At 47.0% G+C, this 11,959-nt stretch overlaps 1 protein-coding gene across 2 annotated transcripts; it reads right to left on the bottom strand.

Annotated features, from left to right (window-relative positions):
- Nucleotides 1-1,250: 1,250 nt before the first annotated feature.
- DEPDC1 (DEP domain containing 1) lies at nt 1,251-11,923 on the bottom strand. Of its 2 annotated transcripts, XM_030278798.4 has the most exons (12): nt 11,391-11,923; nt 10,621-10,886; nt 8,983-9,127; nt 8,185-8,303; nt 7,675-7,805; nt 7,170-7,217; nt 6,361-6,501; nt 5,139-5,912; nt 4,413-4,585; nt 3,594-3,770; nt 3,205-3,390; nt 1,251-1,955 (listed from the first exon to the last, which is right to left on the bottom strand). In XM_030278798.4, exons 1-12 carry the CDS (start codon nt 11,460-11,462, stop codon nt 1,815-1,817), a joined length of 2,373 nt encoding a protein of 790 aa, XP_030134658.4. In that variant the 5' UTR covers nt 11,463-11,923; the 3' UTR covers nt 1,251-1,814. The 2 variants fall into 2 exon arrangements, with proteins under 2 accessions (XP_030134658.4, XP_030134659.4); XM_030278799.4 differs by lacking the exon at nt 5,139-5,912.
- Nucleotides 11,924-11,959: the final 36 nt, after the last annotated feature.

Here is an 11,959-nt window from a genome sequence, read left to right as displayed (position 1 = left end):
TCCCTGGGCTTTGGGAGCTTTTGTCCTGCTGTTCACACAAAAAGGGGCTTTCACTGTTTTTCTGAGACCTAAATTCTTCCCGAGCAGAAGTGATTACAAAGAAAAAAAGCCCAGGGAGGAGTGAGAAACAGCTCCAGGGACCCAAACTGGGGTTGAAGGCACAAAAAGAGACATTAAACACCCTCTGCTGCATTTCTGCCACAACCAGCACGTGAGGGTTGGCTTCTCTCCCTGCTGTTGTTTGCCTGCTCCCTCTTTCAAGGCAGTGTTTCCACTTGGACAAGGGCTCATTTAAGGCTTCTCACAGAAAAACCAGGATACTGCACAGAGATCTCCCATTAACCCTTTGCATTGAAGGACCATAATTATAATTTCTCTATTTATTCCCATTTTGGTCAAGTTCTGTCAAAACCTTAGAAGGGAACATTAAATAACCTGGATCAAGAACTGGGAGTAATGAGGGCAGGCCTCTGAAAGCCAAATCCTGGGAAATGTGAGCTTCTCACCTACTAAGTTACTTAACTGGAACACCACATAAACAAAGCATTTATGCAACATGGAATGGGGTAGGAAGCCCTGGAAGCAAATTCAGGCAGGTGCTGAGTGCTGGAGGCGGCTGATTACAGATGTTCCAGGGGAGGAACAGCTGCCCCCTGCCCTGAAAGCACAAAGTTACCCTCAGGGCATTAAGGCACCATTAATACAGGGTAAAATTAGGCTAATTCGGGTTTCTCATTTACAAAATGTCTTTTAAAAAAGGAGAAAAATGGTATCTTTTTGGGAGAGAAGTGACAGGCTCAGGAACACAGATGTACCAAAGAATTCCAGGCTGGCAGGGTGGGCAGGCCCTGGGATGGAATTCCCAGAGCAGCTGTGGCTGCCCCTGGATCCCTGGCAGTGCCCAGGGACAGGCTGGACACTGGGGCTGGAGCAGCTGGGACAGTGGGAGGTGTCCCTGCCATGGCAGGGGTGGCACTGGAGGGGCTTTAAGGTCCCTCCCAACCCAAACCAGTCAGTGATCTCAGAGCCATGCAGTAGATTAATTATTATTAATTATCTTTCCCAAATATATTCCTGCAGTTTTAAATTCCTGTGCAGGAACCTTCATCTTAATTAATAAGCAAATCCCCAAGTCTGGAAAAAATAGGGAAAATCAGTGTATTACTCTCACTTCACAGATCATCCATCACTCCTATTTTGAGAATCACATCAACAGATTCAAAATGAGTTTTCCATGAAAATGTCAGAAATACACTTCAAGTCTTTTAATATAAATAAATATAAAAAAGCTGATGAGGGTTTTACAGATTATATGAACAGAAGCATTTATGGAGTGAGATAATAATTTATTTATGGTGAACTGGCTCTCCTGGTCCTGAACTCATAGAAGCTCCTTTGTTTAAAGACAAACATTTTGAGAATGGAAAAGGCACTTGGTCACAACACACACACATGTAAAACTACAATGAATGGCACAAATTCCTGAACAGACATTTAAAGGTTGTAACAAGAGGCAGGTCATTAGTTTCTCATAAAAAAACATATATAAATTTTTGGTTAACAACAGCTTTTTGTGTATTTTCACATTTTCCTACTCCAATATACTGTAATAATTTGTAAACAGATAAATATTTTTCTTTTAGAAGTCATTCCAAAGAATCTGCACCAGAAAAAGGTATTTTGGCACCTTCCAGCACAAGTCCATGTAAACATTTCCTCCTTCCACAGCGCAGCCAGCACCAGACTCCTGCAGCAATTCCTTTGGCGAATCCCTCAGACTTCCAGCAGGGAGAGCTGGCTCAGGTGTGGTGAAATCAGTACCTGAGGCTGCGGAATTTGGGTTTCCTGAGGCTCAGCAGGGGCTGTTTGAGGGTGGGTTTGTTCTCCAGGAGCTGCGCTTCCGCCTCCGTCCTTGGGAACCTGCTCCCGTAGATCTGGGGGTATTCCTTCTGGAACTGCAGCACACACAGGCACCAGTGAGGAGAAAACCCCAGATCCCCCCAGAACTCCAGCTGTGCCAGAGCTCACTCCATGCCTGCTGTGAGCTGCCTTCCAGGAACTGCCTGGATAAACTGTTTTACCCAACAGGGAGCCAAGATTCAGCCTGCTTTGGAAGGGTTCTCCCAGGAAAGCTTAGCAATGATTCCATGGAAATGAAAACACCTGGAACCAGAGCAGTGATTTGGACATTGTGCCCGTTTCCCTTGCAAAGCCTCAGGAAAGGATGAAAAACTGTAAATACATCTGAACATGAGGCAAACCTTTCCACTGATGGATTCAAACCACCTTTGTAACTTCTGGTGTTGACACAACTGGGACCTTCCTTACCCTCTAGAAAGTGGCACGAATTTGGCTTTTCCCAAGAATTCCCATCAAGAACATGTCCAGCAGGCCCAGGGCAGTGTCCATTCTTGTGCTAAGGCACCTCCAGTGCTGGGATCATTTTTGGGCCCCCATTTCCTTCCTCCCCTTTCCCCTGCTGCTGTGAATCACTTCTCACTCCTCACTTACTCCAAGCCTTAATCAACTGTAAGCAACAATTCTTGGATTCAGAAGTTCTGATTAACCAAACCAGACTCACTTTTAGAGGCCCAGAAAGTTTCCACGACACATGGAAGTCAGAGCTGCAGGAGGGGCACCACAGCCAAGTGTGGCTGTCCTGAAAAGCTGCTTGTTCAAATGGGAGTCACAAGACTTGCTTAGGAGATTCCAGGACAAGTACAAAACTATTCCATTGGGCATAAAGACTTGCCAAAAGAAAGAAAAACCCTCCAGGATTAAATCCTGCCAGAACTGCTGTGTTTTAACCTTTCTATTAGGCAAGTTGTTGGTAGGCCAGAGAAGTGCAAGATAATCTTGAGCACTGTAAATGTTACAAAACACAAAGCCAAGGCCACCAAAAGAATGTTTCAGGATTCTCAACAGAGAGAGTTTGGTCTCTTAAAGCCAAAAATTATTGCTGTGCCAGGGCCTGCCCACAATGCCAGGGAAGAATTCCTAATTCCCAATACCCTGGGAGCCATTCCCTGTGTCCTGTCCCTCCCTGCCTTGTCCCCAGCCCCTCTCCAGGCCCTGCCAGGGGATGCAGCATTAAAAACCATCTTTCAAATCCCAAGCAGAACACATGAGCTCTTGACAGCTTTTGAACACAAACATTTCTCAGCACATTCTGCTCCTCTGCAGAAGCAGATGAAATGAACTCACCTGTTTCAACTTTTTCTTTTTGTCTTTCACAGAGAGGTTTTTATCCTTGATGATGTTCTCCAGGAGCTCTGCCACTGCAGCCTGTGAGGTGGAGACCTTCTGTTCTTCAAACTCCTGAGGAGTGATTTGTTTGCAGTAGGAATACGTTGGCAAGATGGCACAAATTTCTTCTTTTTCCTGTTTGCACTGGAAGAAAAAGGGCTCTGCATGCACTCAACTGATTCTGCACTGTTTGAGTAAGTACCTAATAAACACCCACACCCATTCACAAGCTGCTAAACATTATAATTAATATCTACACATTCAAAATGTCCTGGGTTCATTTGCATTTCCCCAGCTTCAGAAGAAGCAATTAACAAATGAATCTGAACTGCTCTCATGGCACCAACCTGAGCCTTCTCCATGTACTTGAGGTGATCCTGCACAGCAACCTGCAGGTAAACTGGGACTTGGAATATTTCCTGCTGATGGTCCATCAGGAAGGAAAGCAGGCGTGTGGAAAGCAGCTCATCCAGGTCTTCCTCCTCTGCACAGCGCAGGACACAGCGGGAAAACGTCTGGATCAGCTGGAAAAGTTCAGCACAGCTGCACTGGAGAAAGCTGGGGGATTTATCTTCTCCTCTCCACTCTACAGTGGCTCAAATCCCCCATAGCCAACTTCCAAGTGTGGTCACACAAGCAGGAAAAGTCATCATTGTTCCCTCATCTGACTTAATTTCTTTGGAACTGAACAGCACTTTTAATTAAAAATACATAATGTAAAAAAGTAGCAGAAAAAGGCTTAACCTATAGAAAAATTAACATTTTCACAAAACTGTAGAATAGAATCCTGGAATGGTTTGGGTTGAGGCAGGGACAGGTGCCCCAAGCCCTGTCCAGCCTGGCCTTGGGCACTGCCAGGGATGCAGGGGCAGCCACAGCTGCTCTGGGCACCTGTGCCAAGGGCTGCCCACCCTCTGAATAAAGAATTTCTTCCTACTTCTGATCTAAACCTGAATCTTCAATTGATCATCTTGAGATGAGTGAGGTGATTAAAACCTGCAGAGCCAACCTAGCCCAGCCCTAATGCACACCAGGATTAAACTGGAGTGAACTGGGCTTTAAGTTCCCTCCCAACCCAGTCCAGTCTGGGATTCTATAGAGCTGGGTGGGAAATCGGGCTGAGGAATCATCTGCATCCTTTTAGGAAGAGCTTTCCCTGCCCTTACCAAGGACCTGTTGCCCATGGCATCGTGCAGCCGTGGCATGTCCACATTGCCACTGATCCTGGCCACCATCCTCAGCAGCAGCTGCAGCTTCCTGCGCCTCGGCGGGGGCAGCAGCAAACAGCAGATCTGCAGCGCCTCCACTGCGATTCTCTCCAGGTGAGGCTGCAGGAGATCTGCAAGTTAACAACACACAGAACTGGCATTAGGATTTGAACCAGCTCCCAGCATGTTTTTACTTCAGTATCACAGAATTCTTATTGTTCAGTGTGATTATTTATGTTTCAGAGAAATCAGCTGTAACACAGAAGAGAATATACAGAATATTGTGTGGTCATCTTCAACTTCCTTCACTATGGTGCAATTAGGACCACAACACAATTAAGGAATGACACTAATTATTCCCAGAAGTATTTCCAGAAAATACTGATTTACAGAACAGAAAAGGACATTTCCAACAGGCAGGAGTGTGCAGGTTCCCTGTCCCCATCACTTACCTGAGCAGAAAGACCAATTACTGACACACTGAGCTCATACTCCAATACTGCACACACTGTTAGCAGAGCTACAGCAGTTTAAACAATTTAGCCAGCAGATTTTCTTTACAAACCCCACAAACCCACGCTCTGTGCCTATCCACAAAGCTAGCAAGAGTGGCAGAGGTGAGGGAAGCAGGGATTAGTGAGGCCACACAACAAGGCAGTACAGCATGCTGCAGAGAGCCCTTACTTGTGCCAACCAACACACAAGGGGAGGAGGGGACAGAGCGTCCTGACAGGTCTGTGCTGCTCCTGCAGAGTCTCCTTTGGACGCTGATGGCCACAGAGGGGCTGGGCGTGCCCTGCCCCCGGGGCAGGGGCTGCACTGTGATCTCAGCACTGGGTCTGTTGATGGCACTGCAGCTCCTGCAGCTCCTCCTGCCCAGCAGCCTCAGGGACCCGTGGCTGCCATCCCACGGCTCCTCAGCCCAGGGACACGGGCCAGGCACTCCCCTGAGGCCCTGGGCTGGACCTGAGCTGTCCCAGCCCAGCCCCAGCACCGAGTCCCCTCTCTGCTCCTCCAGCAGCTCTCCGCTCCTCCTGCTGGTGCTCACACCTCCTCCTTTACCACACACACTTGAAGCAGCAGCTCCAACTCTTTCCAAGGAGTAACACCTTGTCCTAAATGCTCCAGGTGGCTCTTGGTCATTCCTGGGTGCTGCAAGATTCTGGCAGCTCCCTCCTATCAGGTTCCCAGCACTCCCTTGCTGACGTGGCAGTTTGTGCTGCTGCCATTTCTTCCTGTGCTGGTTTTGGGCTCTCAGCTCCTCTGAGGAAAACCTCCTGGAAGCTTCTCCTTTCTCCTTCTTGTCAGACTCTTTGAGGAGCAGGCTTAGGGGAAGACACTCAGTGGACTTGAAAGAGTTCAAGTGAGGAGGTTTTGAAGGCTGAGGGTCACATTTCTCCTCTTGGACAGAACGATTTCCACTGCCCAGATCAGGAATTTGGATGCAGCCACACAAAACTATCAGGAAATGAAAGAGATGTTAAAGATGCAAGTGGTATGAAAATGAACCAGTTCAGAGAGCTGCTAACTGGGCAGACAGACAACAAAGTCAAGATATTAATTAAGATATTAATTAAGAAAGCTTTAGTTCAGTCCCAAAGCAATTTAACATGCAAGAACAAAGACAGGTAACACTGCAGTAGTGAGGAGCAAGCAGAACAAGCACATCTTTTGAAGTTTTTGTTACTGAATATTTAGAATGTGAGCTGAAACAGCAATTTAAATGGGAAATGGTGAGGCAGAAGTACATTTTAATTAACACTAATACAGAATGGAGCAGTGATGATCCTCCTCAGATTGGAGCTCCCACACACATCAGAGGCCCAACTCTGCTTTGAATCACCCATTTGTCCCCCAGCTGATCTGAACTCAGAGCTTCCCTGACTGTTTCTAAATTCATACATACCTGAGATATTAACAAAGAGCTCATAGTATTCAAAAGTAAGCAATGGCTCAGGGAGACTGAGAAAATAATCAGCAACTGTTCTGAACACGTCCCGCTCAAAGCCACTGTAGGTGGCTTGGCTCATGTCATTGTTCCTGGGCCCTGAAAAGAGGGGAAGAAAGGAAATTCACACCAAAAATCCACAGTCCCATTAGAAAATAAATTTTTGAAGATCAGCCTAAATTTGTTCTTGTTTCTCAAGCAAAGAATCCTATCAGCAATCCACAAATATTGTATTTGGCACAATTTGTGAGCAAAAGTGGTGTAAGAGATTCCAGGCAGCCACTGAAGAGCTGTGCTCAGTTCTGTTCCACATCAAGAAAATAAATAAAAAATAATCTGTGGTCTTTAGAGGTTCCTCAGCAAAACAATCACCCACTCTTAGCATGTCCCTTCATTTCCAAAGCACAGTTCTCCCACAGGCAGCTCAAGCTCCCTGAGCAAAAGGAAGCTCAGCACATGGGAAAAAAAAGCTCATTATCTCTGGTTTCATTAGAGAGGCACTCATCTAATTAATTTAGAGTTGATTGTTTACAAACCAAAGAAAACGCATCTCCCCAGTTTAATATGAAGTGTAGGAAATGTTTTGGTCCAGCTGGAAGCCAGGGACTGGAAAAGCAAAGTCCCTTTCACTCCTGAAAAACTGCATTAGAGGAAACCACCCCCAGGTCTCTGAACTGAAACATCACAGCTGATTTCACACACACAAATGTTTCCCTTTCAACTCTCAAAAGAGGCTTCTGGAACTTGAAAGCTCTTCAGTGACTTACAGTAGGCCAAGCACTTCATGGCTGACAGCACCCAGTGAGGGAGGTCTTCTGAAATCCAAACAGATAAATGCACCATTCAGACATGAGCCCAAATAATTAACAACTAATAACGGCTCACACGTATTAAATAACACCTAAAGCACAACATATTAAATTTAAAACTGATTTTAAATACTGCTCCACATGTAATTTTGAGAGGATAAAGGGGAATAATTTCAAGCTGAAGGTGGGCAGGGTTAGATGGGATATTGGGAAGGAAGTTTTGGCTGGGATGGAATTCCCAGAGCAGCTGGGGCTGCCCCTGGATCCCTGGCAGTGCCCAAGGCCAGGCTGGAGCAGCCTGGGACAGGGGAAGGGGTCCCTGCCATGGCAGGGGGGGGTGGGATTTAAGGTCCCTGAGCTGTGCTGTGGTTTGGGAAAAAAGAGTCAACAACACACTGTGAAAGAGATTAATTATTACTCATAAATAACGATTTTAGAGCAAATCTAGGGAGATAAACGTCACCTGCTTTGTCCTGCAGGATCACCACCCCGTGTTTGCTGGTGTTGCTCATGTTGTACATGACAAACTCAGGGATGATCTGGGCTGGCTGCAGAACCTCCTCCAGCGAGGGCAGTCCCAGAATGGTCTGCAAGCTGGGGAGGAAGAGAGCAGAGATTTGCAAGGGATGAAGGAAAACAAGTTCTTCCCATATCTATTCCAAAACTCTGGCTGAGCTAAAGTGCTGTTGGAGAACTTCTCACTTCCAGGAGGACAACTGGGGACACTTTTCTCTTGGACAAACATCAACAATCAGCAAGGAGGAACACCTGAGGTGTTTAAAATATATTTCTGCACCAGCACGTGATCAAAAATTCCTTAAATGCAACAATCCAAAGTTCATAAACAGATTAGAAAACCTGTGTAAACAACAGGAAAAAATTAAGCTTAAAACAATTAACAAACCAAATGGTGAAAGCTGGCTTGGGCTATTTCCCACTGAAGGAGAAGGTGCTGTGTGAATTCCTCACTCACTGTATCTGGATGATGTTTCTCCATGTTTCCTGCACGTATTCCTGGCTTATTTCCCTCCTCTGCACTGTGCCTTCCTTCTTTTCTCCTGTTACATCAGCTTTTGGTCTTGTTATGTTTTCCTGAAAATGAGTGGTTGATACTGTAAGATAAACAAGCTTCTTAAGGCAATTAAAAATTAGAGAAAATTGGAATTAGAAGAATAGGGCATTCTGTGGAACATTAAATTCCACACGAGCCGGGGGGAAACCTGCAGCCTCAGGGATGAAATGGGAGCACACTAAAAAGAAAGGGAAGAAAATGCTCATCAATTCAAAGTCAGCAATTTAAAAGGTAATTCCAGATGTATTAATATGTGAATTATCCTCCTTTAGGACTGGAACCTAAATTCAGAATTTATGCACGCCAATCTCAGCTGAATCAAGGGCCACACACACATTCCATCTTCTCCAAAAGATGACAAACTAAATTATTTGTGCCTCTTATTTTTCTCCCAAAGATAAATTAAATTTCAACAAGGCCATGTTGTGCAGATCATTTCTAGGACTTCACCTCTTCCAGGCCTCCAAATACTTTAAAATCCCTTAGCAGGGATAATTCTCCACTCAGACAAAACAAAGAAAACCCAAAACAAAATAAAACCCCTTGTCATATAAATTTTTTTCTTAATATTTCTGAATTCCTTAAGTCTGAACTATTCTTTCTCAAGGGAAGATGCCACAACAGAGCAGTGTCAGTAAATTTTAAAGAATAAAGACAATGCAAGCCAGCTGCAATGCTGTGAGGAACAGAAGTTATTACCACAGACTGCAGGAACTCCTGTTTTTTCAAACCCCTTTTGGATGAGCTGGGCAGCTTAAAAAGTTTTCCTTTGTCTCCAGAGAAGTTTTCCAAGTTCTCCCTTGGTGGGCTTGGTAGAGGTTTGACTGGAGAGGTTGGAGGAAATCTGTAATGAATGGAAGAGATGTTAAATACATTCCTAATTAATCTGTAATCAAATCAACTACTTGACAAAACAAAACCTCTGACTCCGTACCAGCATGACTCTGTTAGATTCACTAAATAAAGGATTTTTTTTTTAATTTATCATATGATAAATTAGCTTTAGGCTGCTTTTCTTGATGCCAAAGTCAAGCTGAAGACATTGGCAGAGCCTGAGCCCAGAATGTGAGAAGTGGGGACTATTAATACCTTTGATTTCAGAGCTTGGCTCTGTTTCCCACTCAGACCTTGTGTAAAGGGCCCAGGAGAAGCAAACCCAGCAGGCAGCTCCTACAAAACCCCCTGGCTTCACTCCAAAGCACTGCAGTGAGGTTTAAATTCCAGCAAAAACCTCGGATGGACACACACAGGAGTGAAGTAAAACACTCAGAGGAGCAAAATTAGCCTAATAATTAACTTTTTAACCAAGATGTTTAACCCAAAGGAAGCTCTTTTTGCAAATCTGAGCATTTTCCACTAAAACCCTCAACCTGAGAGTCGCATTTGGACACTAAATGAGCACACAGAAGCTTGGTAAGTTCAAAAGAGAAAAAGAGCAAATTTTATTTCTGACCTCGCAATATATAGAGTTCCAAAAGTGACAGTGGACTGGAGGATGGAATTGTTACTTTTCCAACCACACTGGTCAAACCAACAGCCCATCAATTCTCTCCTCCCACAATGAAGAATGCAAAACAATCATTATTTACATCAACAGTGCCTGAGAACTCCAGTAGAGATATGCAAACATCAGAAGGCATGGAAACTTTTAAAATAACCTTAAAACTTTCAAAAGAACTGTAAAAGAAAACGCTTTTAAAAACCAGGGCAATTGTGAAAAATGCATATTTTATGATTGGCTTTTTGCAAATATTACAATGAATATTATATGTGCAACGTTAGAAAGTTATGCTGTATTAATTCTCTTAAGTAGTGTGTTAAATGTAGTTTTAGATTCCAACATAATGTTAAAATAGAGACTATGTATGTGGGGGAAGTTTATTTTTTTTGGGAATGAGATACTCGCTTCGAGGAACACCTAAATCTTCCAAAGGAGAGGAATTTATGGCTTCTTATCAGAAGAAACTAATTTCTTCAGACTCAAAGAGCAGTGGGGATTAAAGGAAACAGCTGACATACAGCAGACAGAGTTTCTTGTTTTAAATAGAATGCATGCATAACCATGAAGGATCTATGAATATGCAACAAGTGTATTGTTTTAAGGGTGGTTCCTTTGTTCACAAGGGATGCTTTTCATGACTTAGTGTCCGAGAGCATCTGGACAGACGTAATTCTTTGCTTTTTATTGTCATGTAATTATCCTAACTCTAAACTTTATTACTCTAATTGTATTATTATTTTTATAGCAACTTTATTATTACTAAACATTTAGCATTTAAAACCCCAAGTGATGGGCGTTTTTCCCAGCACCACAGGGGATCACTTTCAGCTCAGTACCTGTACAGGGCACCGTTGTCCTCCAGGTTTTCTGCGCCCCAGCGGCCCTTGATGTCCTCGATGACGTGGTTCTTGAGGAACTTGCGCAGGAGCTGCACGGTTTGCTGCCGGGTGACGTCGGGCCCGAAGCTGCTGTTGCTGCGGAGCACCGGGTGCAGCCAGTCCGCGGCCTCGGCGGCCGTGAAGCAGCTGCCGTGCGAGCGGAGGCGCTGCCGGTGCCGCCGCAGGGGCATCCCCGCGCGGAAGCGCCGCGTCACCTCGTTCCACTGCGGGGACACGGAGCGGCCACGGGAGTTGCGGCGCCCGCGTGTCGTGACACCCACCGTGTCGCGACAGCAGGGCAGCGATATTACCGCAAAACAGGGCGGGGAGGGGGGGGGTGAGGTACCGCCATGGCGTGAAGGTATGGCGGGTCCCAGGGCACCCAATGTCGCGACAGAGCGCGGGGGAGGGGGGGTTGCAGGGTGTCCCTGAGCGGTCAATGTCGCGACAGCGCGCGGGGCGTCCCCGGGCACCCGCGTACCGAGAAAACGGACACGGGGCACAAGGGCGCCAGGCACCCGCGTGTCGCGACAGCGGGTGTCCCTGAGCACGTCACGACAGCAGGTAGGGCGGTCCCGGGGCACCCAGCTGTCCCCTCTGTCGCGACACCGGCCCCGAGGGGCAGAGCCACCTCCCGCCGCGCAGCGCTCGCACGGGTGCCACGGGCGCCCCGCTCCCCCCGCAGCAGTCGCGTCCCCGGTGCCGCGGCAGCCCCGCGCGGTGCTCACCAGCCTCGTGGCGCGGTACGGCCCCGGGTACAGCCCCGGGCACGGCCCCGGTGCCGGTGCCGGCCCGGCCATGGCGCCCTCACCGGGCAGCGCAGCGCCCCCTGCCGGCCCCGCCGCGCGCACAACGGCCGCCGCCGCCCCGCCGTTCGAATCCGCCGCCGCCCGCTGATTGGCCGAGAGGGGCGCACGCGCGCGTGACGTCACGCGGCAGGGCGGGTCGCGGGTTCGGGTCCGCCCCAGGCACCGTCAGGGCGGGTAATTACCGTGTGATTGACAGAAATGACAAAATTCATTAACCCCAGCTCGTTAACAGTCATTAACGGGCTGGGACAGCTGGCCCCGCCTCCTGCCACAGCTGCTCCTGAGGGGGTGGCACTGCGTGGGCTTCGAGATCCATTCCCAGCCAGAGCAGTCTGGGATGCTGTGGAATGAGGAGGGTTAGGGGGGATCACCTTCACTTTGGTTTTGTCAGGATTTAATCCCTCTGTGCAATGAAGGTTATTCTGGGAGTGGCCAGTACAGAATTTCCTGCCTCAGCTCCAGCCTTTCCTCTGCTCCATCCCCTCCTG

This window comes from Taeniopygia guttata, chromosome 8 (genome assembly GCF_048771995.1).
Source record: "Taeniopygia guttata chromosome 8, bTaeGut7.mat, whole genome shotgun sequence".
Taxonomy (NCBI): domain Eukaryota; kingdom Metazoa; phylum Chordata; class Aves; order Passeriformes; family Estrildidae; genus Taeniopygia; species Taeniopygia guttata.
This window is presented reverse-complemented; position numbering and strand designations above follow the sequence as displayed.

Coding starts and splice junctions, on each gene's coding strand:
- DEPDC1 (XM_030278798.4), bottom strand. CDS start 11,462: ATGGCCGGGCCGGCACCGGCACCGGGGCCGTGCCCGGGGCTGTACCCG. Junction 8,304..8,982: donor AGGAGTTCCTGCAGTCTGTG/GTAATAACTTCT, acceptor ACTCATTTTCAG/GAAAACATAACAAGACCAAA. Junction 7,218..7,674: donor GATCCTGCAGGACAAAGCAG/GTGACGTTTATC, acceptor TTTGGATTTCAG/AAGACCTCCCTCACTGGGTG.